The sequence below is a fragment of the Artibeus jamaicensis genome, unplaced genomic scaffold, assembly GCF_021234435.1.
Source record: "Artibeus jamaicensis isolate MK-2021 breed Jamaican fruit bat unplaced genomic scaffold, CSHL_Jam_final contig_548, whole genome shotgun sequence".
NCBI classification, from domain to species: Eukaryota; Metazoa; Chordata; class Mammalia; order Chiroptera; family Phyllostomidae; genus Artibeus; species Artibeus jamaicensis.
In genome coordinates, this window is record NW_026521883.1 from 22,476,030 (window position 1) to 22,492,912 (window position 16,883).

The 16,883-nt window shown below is 39.6% G+C and overlaps 1 protein-coding gene across 1 annotated transcript in view; it reads left to right on the top strand.

The window, feature by feature from the left end:
- FBN1 (fibrillin 1) overlaps positions 1 to 16,883 on the top strand; it is a 228,301-nt gene that overhangs the window by 125,213 nt on the left and 86,205 nt on the right. The window contains exons 10-16 of the mRNA XM_037156471.2: positions 370 to 549; positions 1,198 to 1,338; positions 3,094 to 3,213; positions 6,420 to 6,545; positions 8,741 to 8,863; positions 12,090 to 12,212; positions 13,268 to 13,423. Coding sequence (XP_037012366.2) covers positions 370 to 549; positions 1,198 to 1,338; positions 3,094 to 3,213; positions 6,420 to 6,545; positions 8,741 to 8,863; positions 12,090 to 12,212; positions 13,268 to 13,423 — 969 coding nt within the window. The remainder of the gene's footprint in view (positions 1 to 369; positions 550 to 1,197; positions 1,339 to 3,093; positions 3,214 to 6,419; positions 6,546 to 8,740; positions 8,864 to 12,089; positions 12,213 to 13,267; positions 13,424 to 16,883) is intronic.

Consider the following 16,883-nt stretch of genomic DNA (forward strand, 5'->3'; position numbering starts at 1 on the left):
GGCCTGTCGGGGTACTCTTAGGGTCCTGCGGAATTCACAGGTGGGACTGGATGGAGAAAATGGCATTTATGTATTCTTTCTTGTATGAACTGTGACATGAGTAAAGACTGCCTGGGTTTGGGAAGGGCATTGGTACGCACCCCGGGGGAGTTTGTTTGGGGTTTCAGATTACTGTTCCAGTATGGCTCTGCTGTAGGTATCAGGGACGGGAATGAAATCAGTTGGCTTTTTCCTTTTCTTCATTTGACCTACGCAGTTTGAAGATCAGTGTTATTTGAATGTTTCTTTGAAAAGTAAGGACGACCTCCATGGATCCATGACGTATGCTACAGCTCAGCTGCTGTGTTCTGTTGTGTTGTGCTTTTCCAGAGGATTTCAACAAGCTGTGCTCTGTCCCCATGATAATTCCCGAGAGACCGGTGTATCCTCCCCCACCCATTGGCCCCATTCCTCCAGTTCACCCTGTCGTTCCTGGCTTTCCTCCTGGACCTCCGATTCCAGTCCCTCGGCCACCAGTGGAATATCCGTATCCATCTCGGGAACCACCAAGTAAGAATTGGACAGTCATCTAGCAATTTTTCTTGCATTAGTCAGATTAACTTTTTTTTTTGTCATTGTTTATGCTGCTTTAGTCATGAAGTTTACCAAATCTCAGATGAAATTTTAGTTTACCCAGTATGGTATAAAAACTTTCTCAATATTCCTGTTGCTTAGAGAAAAATGGGAGGCTTCATATTCTCCAGAGATTAATGTCCTTTTATTATTGATGTTTTTAGCCAACTGTGAGCAAGTTTTGGGAGAGATTTAAATCTGATCTACAGGATGAATTTGTAGAGGAGGTATAAAATTATTGTTTGGGTTATATATCATACAAAATAGTTTTGCAAGTAAATGCCAATAACTCATTGCCCATGTGATTTCTCCAACCTGGGAGTGAGGTGTAGGTAGGGGTAGGGAGGGAGGAGCAGGCAGAGGAGCAGGTGACCGCCGGGGCCACATGGCCATGTACACCGCAGCACACATGTTAACTCTCTAGGCAGAAATGGACATCTGCTTTATGGGAGCCAGATAACCTCTGCCCAAAGAGTGCCCCCTTCCTTTATGAACCAGCATCTCGCCCATTATTACCAGATTAAGTGCAGATGAAAGATGTTCTAGTTATAATAATTTTAATGGGTCCTAATGTTACTCCTTTAGGGGTGCTGCCAGTCAACGTCACCGACTACTGCCAGTTGTTCCGTTACCTCTGTCAGAATGGGCGCTGCATTCCGACTCCTGGGAGCTACCGGTGTGAGTGCAACAAAGGCTTCCAGCTGGACCTCCGAGGGGAGTGCATTGGTAGGTAGCAGATCGCTAGGTCGGTACCAAGAGGTTATTGCACTCCTGTTCCTTGACCATACAAGTTTTCTACTCTGCTGTTAGTGAATCACCTCAAACTTGGTCGCATAAAACAGTATAAATTTATTGTCTTACAGTTCTGTAGGTTAGAAGTCCAACACACGTTTTACTGGGCTCAAATCAAGGTGTTACAGGGCTGTGATCCTCTTGGAGGTTCTTGAGAAAGTCCATTCTTTGCCTTTTCCAGTTTCTAGAGTGTGTGCATTCCTCGCCTGGGGGCTCTCGCTCCCCGTTGAAAGCCAGCAGTGTAGTATCTTCAGATCTCTCCCTGACTCTCTGGGTCTCTTTCCCAGTCCCCTCCACTTTCAAGGGCCTTTGTGATTACCACGGGTGGATCCGTGGCATCCAGGGACTCTTCCCATCTCAGGTCTGCTGGTTAGCAGCACAGATTTCATTTGCAGCCTTATCTCCCCTTCGCTATACAGCATATTTACAGGTCTGGAGATTAGGACATGAACATATTTGGGGGGCCATTACTGAACCTCCCATGCCGACTTTCTACTTTTATTGTAAAATATATTCAAATCTTTGCTGGGAACTCCAACTTACGTCATCTTACCAAATGCCTGACCATTAAAACAAAGCAGTAAAAGTATCTCAAAATTATGAAAGCTTTGCGCATTTTGCTAATTTAAATGGCTAACTTACCAACTCTCTCTAATTAGTCATTAAAACTTGAAGAGAGAAACTTTAAACATTTGACAAGGCATTTCAGCTAGTGAAGGGAGGAAATGTCTCATGAGTTCATTTTATTGGATAAGAATGCCCAATTGCCATCTAATGTTTTTTAAATAAATTCCTCTCTTAATTCTGTTTCAAATTCCAGTTCTGTAATTATGAATCAGGCAGAAACAAGTAGTTCTTGGCTTCTATGTAGTAGTTCTATGTAGTTTCCTGATGATATGAAAGCCCCTCCTAGCAGCACGTTGGAGAGTCATTCAATCCTTAGAGGTCATCCAGAGCTGGGAGAAGAGGGAACAGCTAGCTCAGGGTTGGGGAGAATCAGGTCTGACCTGCCCCTGCCACTAAAGCATGTGACCTGGGCCAAGTAGGTTATGTTCTGTAAGCATGAGCTTACTCATCTTTACAAGTAGAGAAATATAAACCAGTTTACCTCTAAGTAAATGGATAGTTCTACAAAACTGTAAAACTAGTGGGAGCCTATTCCTGGTACATGGTCAAAGTAGGTGGTAGAAAACTCTATAGTGGGTGAGAATTGCCCCTTATAAGACAATGGCTTCATGTTTTGTTCTGATGTTCTCAGTGGAATTCAGCCGGTAATGCTGAGGTGTGGTTAAACTTTTTGTTTTAACTGAAAAAATAAAATCAAGCTTCAGGAGATACTCAGAATCCTACCCAGAAGCTACTTTTCGAGTGTTAGTCTGTTTGATTCCTTTGGGCCAGACTCAAGGAAGATAAAATGTTTATTAGCTTGGAGTGTTGAGCTGCTATGTGTTTGGCATTTTTCTCTGAAAAATGACAGAAGGAAATGATATTCTTTAACTGCTCAACTAGTCAGTCTTCAAGTGGCTGGTGACATGGCACACTGCAGTGGGAAAAAAAGAGATCCTTTCATTTGGCTATTTACTTCTTAAAGGGAAAGATTTTAACATGTACAGGAAACCAATAAAATGGTCTTAGAGTTATGAGTTATTGCTAGTGAATTTTTTTACTAAAACATGCTGTGTTTTTCAGATGTTGACGAATGTGAGAAAAACCCTTGTGCTGGTGGAGAGTGCATTAATAACCAGGGCTCGTACACCTGTCAGTGCCGAGTTGGCTACCAGAGCACACTCACCCGGACGGAGTGCCGAGGTATGGTCCTCGCTTGGAATACGGGGCATATAAGCGAAGTAGGTGACTTGCTTTGAAGGAGCTCAATGGAGTCTCAATAACCTTTGCCAGGAGAAGCTAATATGGCCACACTGACTTTTGCACTTAATTCCAGATATTGTTACTTCAAAGGGTGATGTCATAAAATCTGGTGAGCGTTCAAATTATTTTAGAAGATGTTTCTGTGTCTGCAGGAATGTCCTATTTTCACCACCTTTTTGCCTCATCATTATCACCTGTTAATTTTTAAATCGGACAGTTAGGGAACTGGGTTTTCTTTTATTGACATAGAAACCGAGGCGAGTTGTAGGTTTAGTGGGGTGCAATTGAAGGGTGAGAGGTGGCCTCTAAGTCCTGGCTGCTCAGTAGTGTGGTCAGCAGCTACATCGCCTGTTTGCCGGTGGGAAGTGCAGAATGTCAGGTCCCACCCCAGACCTGCTGAAGCAGGACCAGCATTTAACAAGGTCCTTGAAGGACCCATGTGCACAGTAAAGTATTTGGAGCAATGTTATAAATGTTTCCTCATACAACTTTTCCTGCAGGTTTGTTTATTAATTAATTTACTAAGTACTATGATGTACCAAGTTCCTGAAACAGAAATAAGTAAGATGTACTTCCCACCCTCAGGGAAATCGAACATCTATATCTTTATAAATTTGACACAGAATCAAGCTATAGCATTGATCTTATAAAGCCAGATGAAAGAAAGAAAACTCCTTGTTAAAATTAAATACAAGAGCCCTGGCTAATGTGGCTCAGTTGGTTGGAACGCTGTCCTGTAAACTAAAAAGTGGATGGTTTGATTTCCTGGGTTGCAGGTTTGGTCCTGGGATGGGTATGAAAGTCAACCAATCAATGTTTCTCTCTCACTTCAACATTTCTCTGCCTCTCTTTCACCTTCCCTTCCCCTATCTATAAAATCAGTAAGCATGTCTTCAGGTGAGGATGAAAAAAATTAAATACAAGCAAAGATGAAAAGTTTATATTACTTAAAAACTTGTAAGCCATTAATGAGTTAATTTTATTGCCTCTTTTTGCAAAAGCTCTTCTGAATTGAAGATATATGGAAGTTTTATTTTTGTCAGTGACTGCTTTCAAAATCTTTAAATTTAGTTCTGACTTAGAGACTTTTTTCCCATCGGTGTATTTTAGTACACTACTTGGAAATGGCAGTTTTGAGCAGAAAAAAACTGGAGTATGTACATTTCAATCTGCTAATATTTCTATTAATGGCCTACCCACTAAATTGTAAATGGGATAGTTTGAATATTTATCTGATTTTAGAACTATTGTTTAAAATAATTAGCACATACAAACAGTATACTAGACATTTTTGCAATAGTAGAAAATAAACTGAAACCAGCGTTTCAGATGACTTGCACTACTGAGTAAGCAAATTAAAGACATTATGAGAGCACTCAGCTAGGGAATGGGCCAGGCAGTGTAGGTGGGTGGTTGCTGTCATTAGTCTGAGGCTGAGGAATACTTAAAAGCACCAACACTGTCTTCTTAAAGAAGCGAGTGCTAAGCTTACACAAGTGTAAAACATTGATAACTTGCTCACATTTTGGGGTAGATGAAACTTGCCACAGATTGGTCAGAAAGGCTGTGTGCTTAATGGACAAGCACATGATGAGCTGACTAGAGGAGGTCAGAAGAGACAGCTGGAAATGCAGAGACCTTTGAATGGCAAGCTTTTCATTCATCTTGTAAACCAGCAGGGAGCCTGATGGGTTTCTGAAATTAGTGAGGAGAAAAAATGCTGAACTGTTTATCTTATTTATTTTATTCTCAGGCCTCAAAAGATTATAGAGTCCTAAAAAAAAAAAAAAAAAAAAAAAGAGAAAGAAAAAAAAAACCCTCTTCTCCAGAATATGTGAGTTTTCCTATTTTTTTTGGAGTGTGGAGCAAGTTAGATTTTAGCAAGGATTAAGAAATAAATGAAAGAGAAAAAGCTCTCAGGTTGTTGGCACAGAGATCAGACAGGAGAGAAGCCCAGACTGCCTCAGCTAGTCCAGTGACTCGTGTGGAAACCGCACTGGCCTGCCCAGAAAGAAAGTGCGCCCGGGGGTCAACCACAAGACACCGAGCAGACGCAGGGTAGACAGTCAGAGCAACCACTCTCCCATGAGTGCACATTCTTGTCCTCCAGAGGAAGTTAGAGCACTCATAATCAGGCACAGGTGGCCTCAGCTCTGTATAGGTAGGTCTGCTCCCATCTGTTTGCGCACAGGTCCGTAGTCCCTGCCTTCTGGGGAGTAAAGGGCTGGCTGTATGCTATGTAGACAAGGCAGTTTGTGTTCGTCTTCGCTGAGGCTCATCCAGGTATCTCGCCTAGAAACCGAGGCGGACAGATAATCCGGGACACCATGTTGTCCAATTTAGGTTAATTATTAATCTTCAAATGAAAACTCAGATATAAGGTCATTCAAGTTATTAACACTTCTATATCTAGCTCGGTTGTTTACTTTGGCATAATATTTAATTCAATAGGAAAAAAAGGAAATGCCCCACAGTACCAGTATTTTGTTTGGTAGATAGACTACTCATAAAGTTATAAAGGCTACTAAGAATAAACAAACAATAAAACTATACTTGGACCAGAACTGCCATCAGGAAGGTATTTCAGAGTCATAGGATTGATGGTTTTCAGACGGAATTAAATATTTTAAATAGCATATCTGTTTTCTTACTCTGTATAGCTGTAAGATCTGCCTTTTTGATCATGTACAGGACTTGGCAAGAGTAGATTTAAAATTCTGAGTACATGAAACAGCTTATTAATTATTGTATTGTTTTCTATATGAACAGCTGTAAGCCTAGTTTGCCCTACCCTGTATTGAAAGAGGCCAGCTGATGAATGGTATATACTGGCTCATTAACTCAGCTAGGAAAATGAGGAAGAAAAGTCTACTTTGTTTACAGAATGAAGGGTTAAGGAGTCTTATTAGAAACTAGGGTTTGATTGAATGCTATTATGTGAGCCCTTTTCTTCTGCCACCTGTCTTTCAAGCTCTAATTAATAATCTTCTCACATTATTTGATACCAACTTTGTATTTGAACAATACTATTTTGTAATTAAAAACCGAAATGACGATCATGAGTTGGTAGGTGGAGGGAGGGAGAAACAAAATAATTTTGAATGCCCTAACTAAAGCTATTTCTTCTGTTTTAACTCCGGTTTTAGACATTGACGAATGTTTACAGAATGGCCGTATCTGCAATAATGGGCGTTGCATCAACACAGATGGCAGTTTCCATTGTGTGTGCAATGCAGGCTTTCACGTTACACGAGACGGGAAGAACTGTGAAGGTAACACCGGCGGATAGTGATAGGCCTATGACCCTATGATTTACCTTCTTCAGTACAGTGCAGAGTCAGAGGTCTTTAACAAGACTGACTCAAACACTGAGTGAAAGATCGGAGTATCACATATATTTCATAATTGTTATCTGGGAGACGAGCATAATTTTCAACAATATTCATGCCTTTAATTCACATTTGGGTGGGCCAAATACATTTTAAATCTATGAGGAGAGCTTTCCATTTAAAGATCCCTGGTGATGATGAAATTTTGGTGGCATAAATCATTACGTTCTAGTTTTATATAATCAGAATTTGTACATTTTTTTAAAAAAGAACATACTTAATCCCATTTATTCTTTAGTAATATATGATCCTTCTGTTTAAAGTGTCTGCCTAGTAATAAAATACTAAGGTATCTGGAAATAAAAATGGGTATCTGAAAATGTAAAATTTGATTGAGAGAAATTTTGACTATAGAGATAGCCATACTTTTATATTGACTCTTGAATTAATTGCCTCATTTTGGATTGGGCTGTTTCAAATATTTTGTCTTTTTCCCCTTGTCACTTTTTCCTAAATTGAAACTATGACAATTATCGATGAGTTTCCACTTCTTAGACCTTCAGCAAAAAATGAAGAATGGCCCTTATCTTTCCCAATGTCTTTGGGAAAGATCCCAAGAATCTATTCATACATGAAAAGAATTTCAAAATTGTTCTTAGAAACATTTTTGGCAGAATATTATCTCAGTGATTCAATTCAAAGACCCAATGCCAAAATTCTCAGTTGGGATAGAATCCTGTTAAAAAAAAATCATAAATTACATTAGTCTGACTAAAAGCCTGGTAAGTGAAAACACACCATGTCTAGAAGATCAAGTGCCTCCTAAGTCAGCTTTAACATTAAACAAATAACACATTGATGAATTTAAAGAAATATACCAATGGTCAAAGGATCCTAAAAGTTAGCCGACATGGCTATAATCCATAAGTAAATCTTAAATTTAAAAAATACATTTTCCTACCCTATTTGAAATTGCTTCAGACTACAAGATGTCCTCTTGTGTCTGGTTTCCACTTTTCCAAGAGTCAGAAAATATTCTAAATACATTTTAAACTCTATCTTTTTAGTTTTGATTTTGTTTTTATTTTCAGTATGTTCGAAGTAATTCGGATCTGTGAAATAAATACAACCATTACGCTGTAAATGTGTTAACTGTCAGTATGTTAACTACGGTTTCTTAAGGGAGTCCTAGTAGCTTCTCTTGGGTTGAATTTCATATGTATGTTGTATAATTACAAACAATTATATATGAATTTCATATACAAGGGGGGACACCAAAAAGACTGGAATTACTCTCTGGAGGGCAGGCCCCTTGTAGTACAGGCTTCCCCCCTCCCCAGGTGAGTGTTCTAGGAACCCATCTATATCAGCGTACCAGCTGGCATTGTTGTGAGGGGCTATCCTTCAGTGAATTTTTTTTGAAGGCTCTTTCAACACTTTTGCCTATTTCATGATGGGTGATTTATAAGTGTACCTGTCCACACTGTGCTGAGTGTTCAGCAGTTTTTGACCAAAAAATGGCATGACCCCTGTGTCCCACCCTCCCTATTCACCCAATCTTACCTCAAGCATTTTTTTGCTTGTTTGTTTGTTTGTTTCCCTGAATGGACAAAGTCCTCAAAGGGAGACGTTTTGCTGATGTGGAAGAGGTAAAACAACAAATGGAAGAAGCACTAAAAAGCATCAAAATAAATGAGTTCAAAAACTGTTTAGAGCAGTGGGGGAAAGTCTCAATAAGTGTATGAATGTTGCATCAAAGGGAAAGGACTTTGAAGGTGACTTTAGTTTAAACCTGCAAGAATAAGTACACAATTTTTAATGAATAAATTCTGGGGTCTTCTTGGATCCCTCTCATACACATGTATACATGTGTACTGTATATGTATGTGTACTACATGTCATGAAATAAGTTTAGCCTTGTAGTTCGCATGCAGCTATCAAAACCTGAGAACTTGAGGTACATGTTTCCTATGGCCCCTGTTCTCCTTGTGTGCTATAATATGGATGATAATTAGCCTTAGACTGTAATAACAGAAAAAAGGAAGAAATGTGAAGAAACAATTATATTCATCTAGGTTAGCTTCCTTGGTAAGCTTACTCTTCTGGTTGCAAGCAAATGTATGGTTTGCATTTTTCAGATATGGATGAATGCAGCATAAGGAACATGTGCCTTAATGGGATGTGTATCAATGAAGATGGCAGTTTTAAGTGTATTTGCAAACCTGGATTTCAGCTGGCATCGGATGGGCGTTACTGCAAAGGTGTGTGCTATAGAACTCTATATCATATTCTTCTCCTGCTCTTTCCTCTTCTCTGCTTACTTAGAGGTATTATTTTTCCTTATTGAGTCTCCTCATTTAAACTAAATCTAATTCTGGTTTAGGAAATCTGACTGGAACACCTTCTTCAGTCCAGCCATCCAGAGACCTACAGTTTATGCCCAGAGGCTGTTCTTATTTCAGAGTGTTTGGGGTCTTCTCAAAGGAGGCTGGGGGCTGTGTAACAAATGGATGAGAAGCCAAACAACCAACAGCAGATGAGATAGTGCCTTTTTAAATAAGCCGAGTTCTGCCTTTCCCTTGCAGGTGGGGAATACTGGCAGTTAGGCTTCTTGGTGGCTGCCATTTGCCTCCTCTTACATCTTTACCTGCACAAAACAGTGTAGACTTGTTGTGGTCATCTCTTCTTCATAATTGCCTCCAGATATTTTAAGGAACAGGAAAAATTTAATGGGCAATTTATATAGGCTTTATCAAGTCACAGAAGCAAAAGGGAAATAGTTTTAAGCAGGAGAAATAAATTAATTGAGAGCCACTGTTTAACCAGTAGCTTCTGAAGTAATCTCACTGCTCCAGGTATTGAAGCAAAAGTAAAGATTTTTATTTGTGCTATTGGAAATCGGGACCCTAGGAAGAGTCATTGCAGATAAATCTTTGCGTAGTGTCTCTTGCTTTTCGTAGTCAGGGATAAATGGTTATTGAACTTGGGTTCAAGATATGAGTTGGAACCAGACTTCTTGAGGAACCTTATACTCAAAACAGGTCCAGGATGTCTGCTAAAATGCTGCACGCAAAGCCTTTTGCTCATAGGTTCAGATGCAGAAGCATAGAATGCCAGATTCTTCCAGATTGTGAAAGCTGGACAAAGTCCTATGACGCCTCTTCTCCAGCTGTCCCTGGTGGACAGCTTTGGTGAAGGAATTATGGAAGAAAGCCTTGTATGAAGTCTTTGGCAAGGTGTACATTCTCTATAGGCCTTAAAGAGCTTCTAGCTCTTGATTATTTCCCCACATTCTCCATGGCCTTCATAGCACTGGTTTTTAATGTTGGGCAAGTCTGTCTTCATAGCAAGAGAAAACATTAAGAGTTTTTCAAATTTGAAGTAGGAAATTGGTTTCTGTACTTCTGAGCCCTGTGCAGGGAGAACCTTATAGCTGGGAAGACAAGATTAATGCGTGGAAATATTCTACAGTGTAAGACAGCATAACGGAGTGCCAAAATTTGCACATGAAGTGCTGCACAATTGAAAAAGAAATGGAAAGAGAATGGTTGCTGGAATACTTGGAACTAGGCTTCCAAACAAAGTAACAGAAGGAAACATGAAGGCCCCTTTGTGAGCAGCCCTTTTGCAAAACCATATTCCTCTTAGTTACCCACAGAGCACGCTTAGGTTCCCTTTCAGTGCCTACGGGCTGCTAGTGACCCCGCTTATGGCCTCTCAGCATTTGAGTGTGGCCAATAGATAATGCCGATGGAACGATTTCAGAAGACGTTATGACCTCATAGGTGATTTTGCAACTATGTGCAACCAGTGCTATAGTATCTTATCAATAAATAGATTGTTCTATTCATTTGAAAGTGCTTAACGATTTGGAGGGTTTGCTCCAAGTCTGCCATTATGGCTTAAGAATCAGAGCTAGAGAGAGAGAGAGAGAGAGAGAGAGGGAGAATGCTTTGTGTTCTTACCTGTACCTTCTTTTCTGGTGTGTAGGGAACATGGAACACACACACTATTATAAGAATAAGGAAAAAATCTGTTGTATGCAGAATTTCTTCTTTCCCATAGTTTTTCTCTTGACATCATGAGATAAGATTTTTTTCTTAGTGCTGGGCACTTAGTTCTGAGCCCACAGATGCACCTGTTCAAAGCTGAGTGGACGGCGGTGATTGAATTCCTGTAGTTAACTGATCTGATTGCTTTTTGAAACTCGAGGCTGCGCACTCCCAGCAGTGCTTCCTGTGCTACAGCCGTGTCCCCAGCAAAGGAGCCTTCGTGTTGTTTTTCAGGTTGCTGCTGCCTCTGTGTTACTGTAGATCTCATTTTAAACAAAAAGGTGCCTCCAGTAACTGTGAACCCTTCCGAGTTCATGTATTTAAATATAAGTGCTGTTGTAAAATATAAATCTGTACACAGAATCTTGGACTGTCTGTGTATCTTTTGTGCCAAACAACACAAGTAAGACGCAGAGGTGTTTCAGTCTCAATTTGCCTTTTTAAGGTCAAAAGAGTGGAAATAGTACACTACTTGTATATTATAAAATGAGTTGTTATAATATGACTCACTTCTAAGTACTATATATTTTCCCAAACACAATTTTGGGCCATTTCTACTCCCCTATATTAATAGCAGAGGGGGACACCTCTGCTATTATTAGTATGTCTCCACTAAGGAATTTTACTAGGCTTACCTAAGTATACACATGATGCTATGAAATGTTTGTAATGTCTATAAAAGATTTTTCTTTGCTGGGTTCCAATTGCTGATAGTGCTGTTACTGGCCAAGAATGGTCATCGAAATCATCTATATTCTTTTCTCTCCCTTTTCTGTGCTGTGTCTCCAAGGCTTTCATTCGGTGTCTCCTCATGCCATGCTAATTGTCCCAGAAAGCTGAGGCATGGGTGGTACTAGAATAAACACCCATTTGGATTCTAGATGCCAAGAGGAAAAGCTTTCTGCCTAGGTCAAAGTTGCCATTTATTACCAAGCTACATTTCCAGCAATCCTGAAAAAAAAAGCCAACTTGCCATGTGAAAGATTACACAAGACACTTTATATTTTAGCCATCACTTCTTCCAATTCTGTTTTTGCCTTTGTGATTCTTATTTTTTAATCTTTATTGTATTTTTTCATTACCATTTAGTTTGCTTAAACCTCCTCCCCCCTAGCTCCCAGCAATCACTACACTGTTGTCCATGTCCAGGAGTTCTTTTTCCTTTTGGCTTAAAAATATATATCAAGAAAAGATGATCAAAATAGCTTTCTATAGAAAAAAAATGAACTCAGCCAGTTTATTTCTCCAGATTTTTTGTTACTATTCTCTCAAAAAAAAAAAAAAAAAGAAAATGCATCTCATTGAGCTTTTATTGTTGATTCTGCAGAGTATTTTCCATCTTCTCCATTTCCAAATGTTGTAACAGAATTGTAAATATGGTATGGTTTTCCACAGAAGCTACTTCCTCTTTAATAAGTGCTTTCCCACCCCACAGATATTAATGAGTGTGAAACACCGGGGATCTGCATGAATGGGCGCTGTGTCAACACCGACGGCTCCTACAAATGTGAATGCTTTCCCGGACTGGCCGTGGGGCTGGATGGACGAGTGTGTGTGGGTAAGATTAAGGCACAGCCAGATGTAGATAAGGACCCATGCTTTGCCAATCCATAAAACCCACCAGTAACAAATGTATTCTACTGTAGTAGGTACAACATCATTAGTATTTATGGAGCAACAAACCAACAGGGTCAGTTCTCCTCTTGGATAGATTGCATATTAATCCAAGGGCTAGAAAGATGAGCTGAAATCAATGAAAAGCAAGGGAACCCTCATCTCCCCCCCTTTTTCTTGCCCAATCACATAGCTGTCCTGAATTTCCTCCAACCTGCTTTTGTTGAGAATGGTTTTGAAATTGGCCTGTGCGTGCTCATTATCTCTTGGCAGACACATTCATGGAGTATTAATGTCCAAATGGAAGTGTTAAATGTGAAGGAGGATATGAATAATCAAGAAACTTACATGCTAATAGTTTTATGCGGTTTTATAAGAAGTTTGAGTTTTGTTAAGAAATAGATATGAATTTTATCCAAATTATTTTTAAGAAAGCTGGTTAGGAAACCCTTTGGATTGGGCATAGCTGGAAACTCCCTCCCTGATGGTGACACTGTTCATGGACCAACATCTGCAGATTTATATAAGGAACATTTTACAGATCAAACTTCCTTTTTTTGAAAGTACATCTAATTCAGACATTCAATAATTACATGTCTATGTTGAGGTAGGCCACAGTTCACAAAGATCTTATTTATCATGGGGTGAGATTCAACAACCATCCATCATTCAGTCAGCATTTATTAAGTGTCTGCGCTGTGCAGGCCTGAGGAAGACAGAAATGAATGAGATACAATTCCAGCACTTACATGCTTCACAGTTGGGTACCCCCCAAAAGTCCCTAGAAAACAGGACTCTGGCCATTGGTTTCCAGTGCTTGGAAGCTGAATGTAGTTTGTTTTGTTTTGATGGTATTTTATTGAGACCTAACACCAGGGGCATTCTTTGTGAGTTCGAACAGAGACGATGGCTAAATAAAGCTAGGTCCAACTTTGACCTGGGGGTGGTTCTCATTTGTTTGAAGTGATGGTGTAATGGCAGATACTTATTCCTGGTTAGACACACACAGGCGGAGCACATGCTATGGTGGATACAAGAGAGGCCAGTGCGTCAAGCCCTTGTTCGGTGCTGTTACTAAATCCGAATGCTGTTGTGCCAACACTGAGTATGCATTTGGAGAAGATCCTTGCCAGCCGTGTCCTGCACAGAATTCAGGTAGGTGGGGTCACGGGGGTGCCTGGTACTGCCTGCCTTCTGTCACCATCTGCAGTCTTGCATTTATGGAATTTACAGAAGTCACAGGGAAAGATTACATACACTCTCCAGGTACATACCATGTACCTTCCTGGGGTCTGACCCACGTTGCTCACCCAGGCCTAACAGCCAGTTGGAGCAGGCAGCACATCCGTGCCTCCCATCAGAGCTCCTCCACCTCAGTGATACTCATGCTCTTTGGAATACATGCCCCTCACTTTGTTTTCTAACGTAGTCCACAGTGTTTGCATTTTGCAGGAACTCCCTCAGGGCGGGCTATTACACAGTGTAAAAGTAACTCATTTTTGGGTTACCTGAGTATTTCCAACTTTTCTCCAAAAGGCCTAGTGAATTTTGTTGAAATCCGTCATGTTGTTCTAAGTGTGCTATTCCTGAATGATTTTATTCAACCCTCGGGAAAAAGTAATTACTTCTCTTTGAAACAACCTGGTGAAGTGAAAAGGGAACTGGTCCCTCAGTTCCAGAGCTGCTCCCAGCCACAGGCAAAGTACTTAATTTAAGGGGGTTCGTTTTTCTGTGGATTTTTGTTTATTTAGAAAATTTTCTCACTTACTTTCAAAAAGACTTGTGATGGCTTACATTAGTAAGCATTAAGTACAAATTAGAATGGAAAAGGGATTCTTTAGTTTTCTCATCCAAAAATAACTTATCTTTGGTAATCCAGTTGTAAATCATTTCTATTTGTAAGGCAAAAAGAGTTTGTTGAAAGTAACACAATAGACTATCTACATTTGAATACAATTTTAAAGTAGCTTGGCCATTGACTTCTAATGTCCTAAAATAGCATTAGATCTAATATTGAAAATGTAGCTCTGATTGGTTGCTTCACATTTAAGATTCAGTTAGTTCATTTCTGACTAGACAAAATTAATTAATTAAAGACTGATGCACAATTTTAAAACATTTGTCACTTTGAAAATTATGGAGTTAGAAATTAACATATTTTATGAAAATTAAAGTTAAATGTAAGACTTTAAAAGAAATAAGATACTAATTAAAGAAAGAAAGCTTTATTCTGGCTCCTTTACCTGGTGACTAACACACAAATTATCATTATATACATGGTTACTAATCAGTTAAATATATATGAACAATGCTTCAGTTACATAATAGGCAGAGATACTTCCATGTAACTGCACACTTGTATGTTATTACTGTCAGCCTATTGTGTGTTACTTGAACTCTCCGAAGCACTTCTGTCACACACTTCGAACTCAGAAGATGGACGAGTATCAGGAAAACTGGTGCACCAGACTGTGAGTGACTGCTCACATGTCAAGTGGGTGGAGGAGCCAAACTTACAACCCGAGACCCTTGGTGCATATGGTTCTTAGTTTTCACCTTTCCCTCTGGATGGAGTACACCTCCAAAAAATTTTATGGCACATAGGAAAATAAAATGGGCTTGTAAAAAGATGACTGAAAGAGACCAGATTTCTTTAGGCAGTAAAGCTTAGAGTTAAAGTTGAAGTCCAGTTTCACTAGCCTCTGTCTGATGTTTCAGTGGATTTGCCGAAGAGGCCCATGTGTGAAAGTGGTTTCGTTCAGTTTGGCTTCTCCATCTCTTTGGTAGATGACAATGCCAAATCATGAAGGACCTGAATGTGGGAATCCCTCATTGCAGGGGAGAAGGGGGACTTTCAGAAGTATTGCAAATATCCAAAATTAATATCTTCAGTTCATTTAATGAGAAACTCCAACCACACAACATCTAAAGCATATCTTTGTGCTCTGGAAATCAACTGGCTGTATATGAAGCTATTTCTCACTAGCTGAGCATTTCCTGCTCACAGAAATTGGTCAGTTAAATACACAGGAAGCATAATTATTAGGACATTTTTCATCTGTTTCCATACCACACTCTCCGCGGCACATGCTGAGTTAGCTCAACAATGCCTGTCATTTAAGCGCTTGAGCTGTGCCAGGTGTCGTGCTGAGCACTTCATGCGTTCTCTCATTAAATCCATAGAACTACAGTGTGAGTTGGGTATCTCTGTCTCCAATTTATAGAAGAGGAAAACTAACAGGGGGAAATGCCGTGTTCCCAAGACCCCCGGCAATAAGCATTGCCATCAGCAGCATCCAAACCCATGCTGACCTGAATTCACCACAGAGAACACTCTAGTGCCAGATCTTGCCCAGATGGAAAAGAGTGAGGACAATAATGTATCTGCATTTAGGCCAAGCATCAGCTAATTTAGCACTGACTGTAAAAGTACTTCTCATATAACTGGTATGATTTCGCTTTTCTTTTTTTATCACTTGTAGTATTTCTCTACTTTTTGATAGATGTTTCAATTAATTGCCGATGTGTGAGAAAAAAAAGGATGTATTTCTTTTTTGCTCCCCATTCCTGTCTTTCAAACACACAGTATAGACAACCTTCTATTTGTTCTCCCTTTCACTCCCTTTGAGATTTAAAAATTAAGAGAGTTTACCCGCTTTTCTTAAATTTACATTTGCTAGAAGGCACAGACTCTGAAGGATTCAACATTAAGTTTTTGTCTGTACAGTGTAACTCAATTGCGTCACTGTCATCAGGAAAATAATTTTCTAGCAAAAGTTTAAGGCCTGTTTGCTTCAGCAGTGAGGTGCACTTGACCCCCATAAAAAGGCCCATCCCTAGTATCCAGCTTCCTGCCACTTAAGTACAAATGACTTATATTTGACCATGAAGCACTTAATGTCCCTTTAAATATTGTTGGATTGTATGTAAAATATTGTATCAGTTTTAACCAATAAGTTTAATTTTAAAAATAGAAGTAGAAACCTGATCCATCACAAGTTTGGGAACATATTCTATAACTCTCAATTTCTTTAATAGGATCTCACAGTTTTAATATCATGCCATACTTCTCCTATAGACTTATCATATAGAAAGAGTCTAGTACTCTGGAAAACAGTCATTTGAAAAGTACATTTTAATGCAAGCACAGATACCCTGCTGTTTTGGTGAGTGGAGGTTAGAGAATTTACAGAGAGAAACAAGAAAATGTTAAGAACTGGGTACTGGAAAAACAGCTTGCACTGAGAAACAAAATTATTCCCAAGATGGTGGGAGAAAGTTTTATTAACAGCGAAGAAACCACACTTTAACAGGCACATTTCACTGTAAGTGTAAACTGTTCCCTGGTGAACAAAATCAAGTTATAGGAAAAACACCTTTTCCGAAAGTGCTTTGCACAAGGAATTGCTGTAACTTGCTTATAGCCTTAAAAGTTGTTTTCCTCCTTGATGCAGAGCCGTTAAAATGGGAGCTTGGCATAATGAATGGCGACTCCCCCCAGGAGATGCTTTTTTTCCATTGCCACTTATTTCAGTTCCACTCACTTAGGAGGAAATGATGTGTGCAGAGCCAAAAGCAGGATTGACCTGTTCTGCAAACAAGGGAATCATTTACT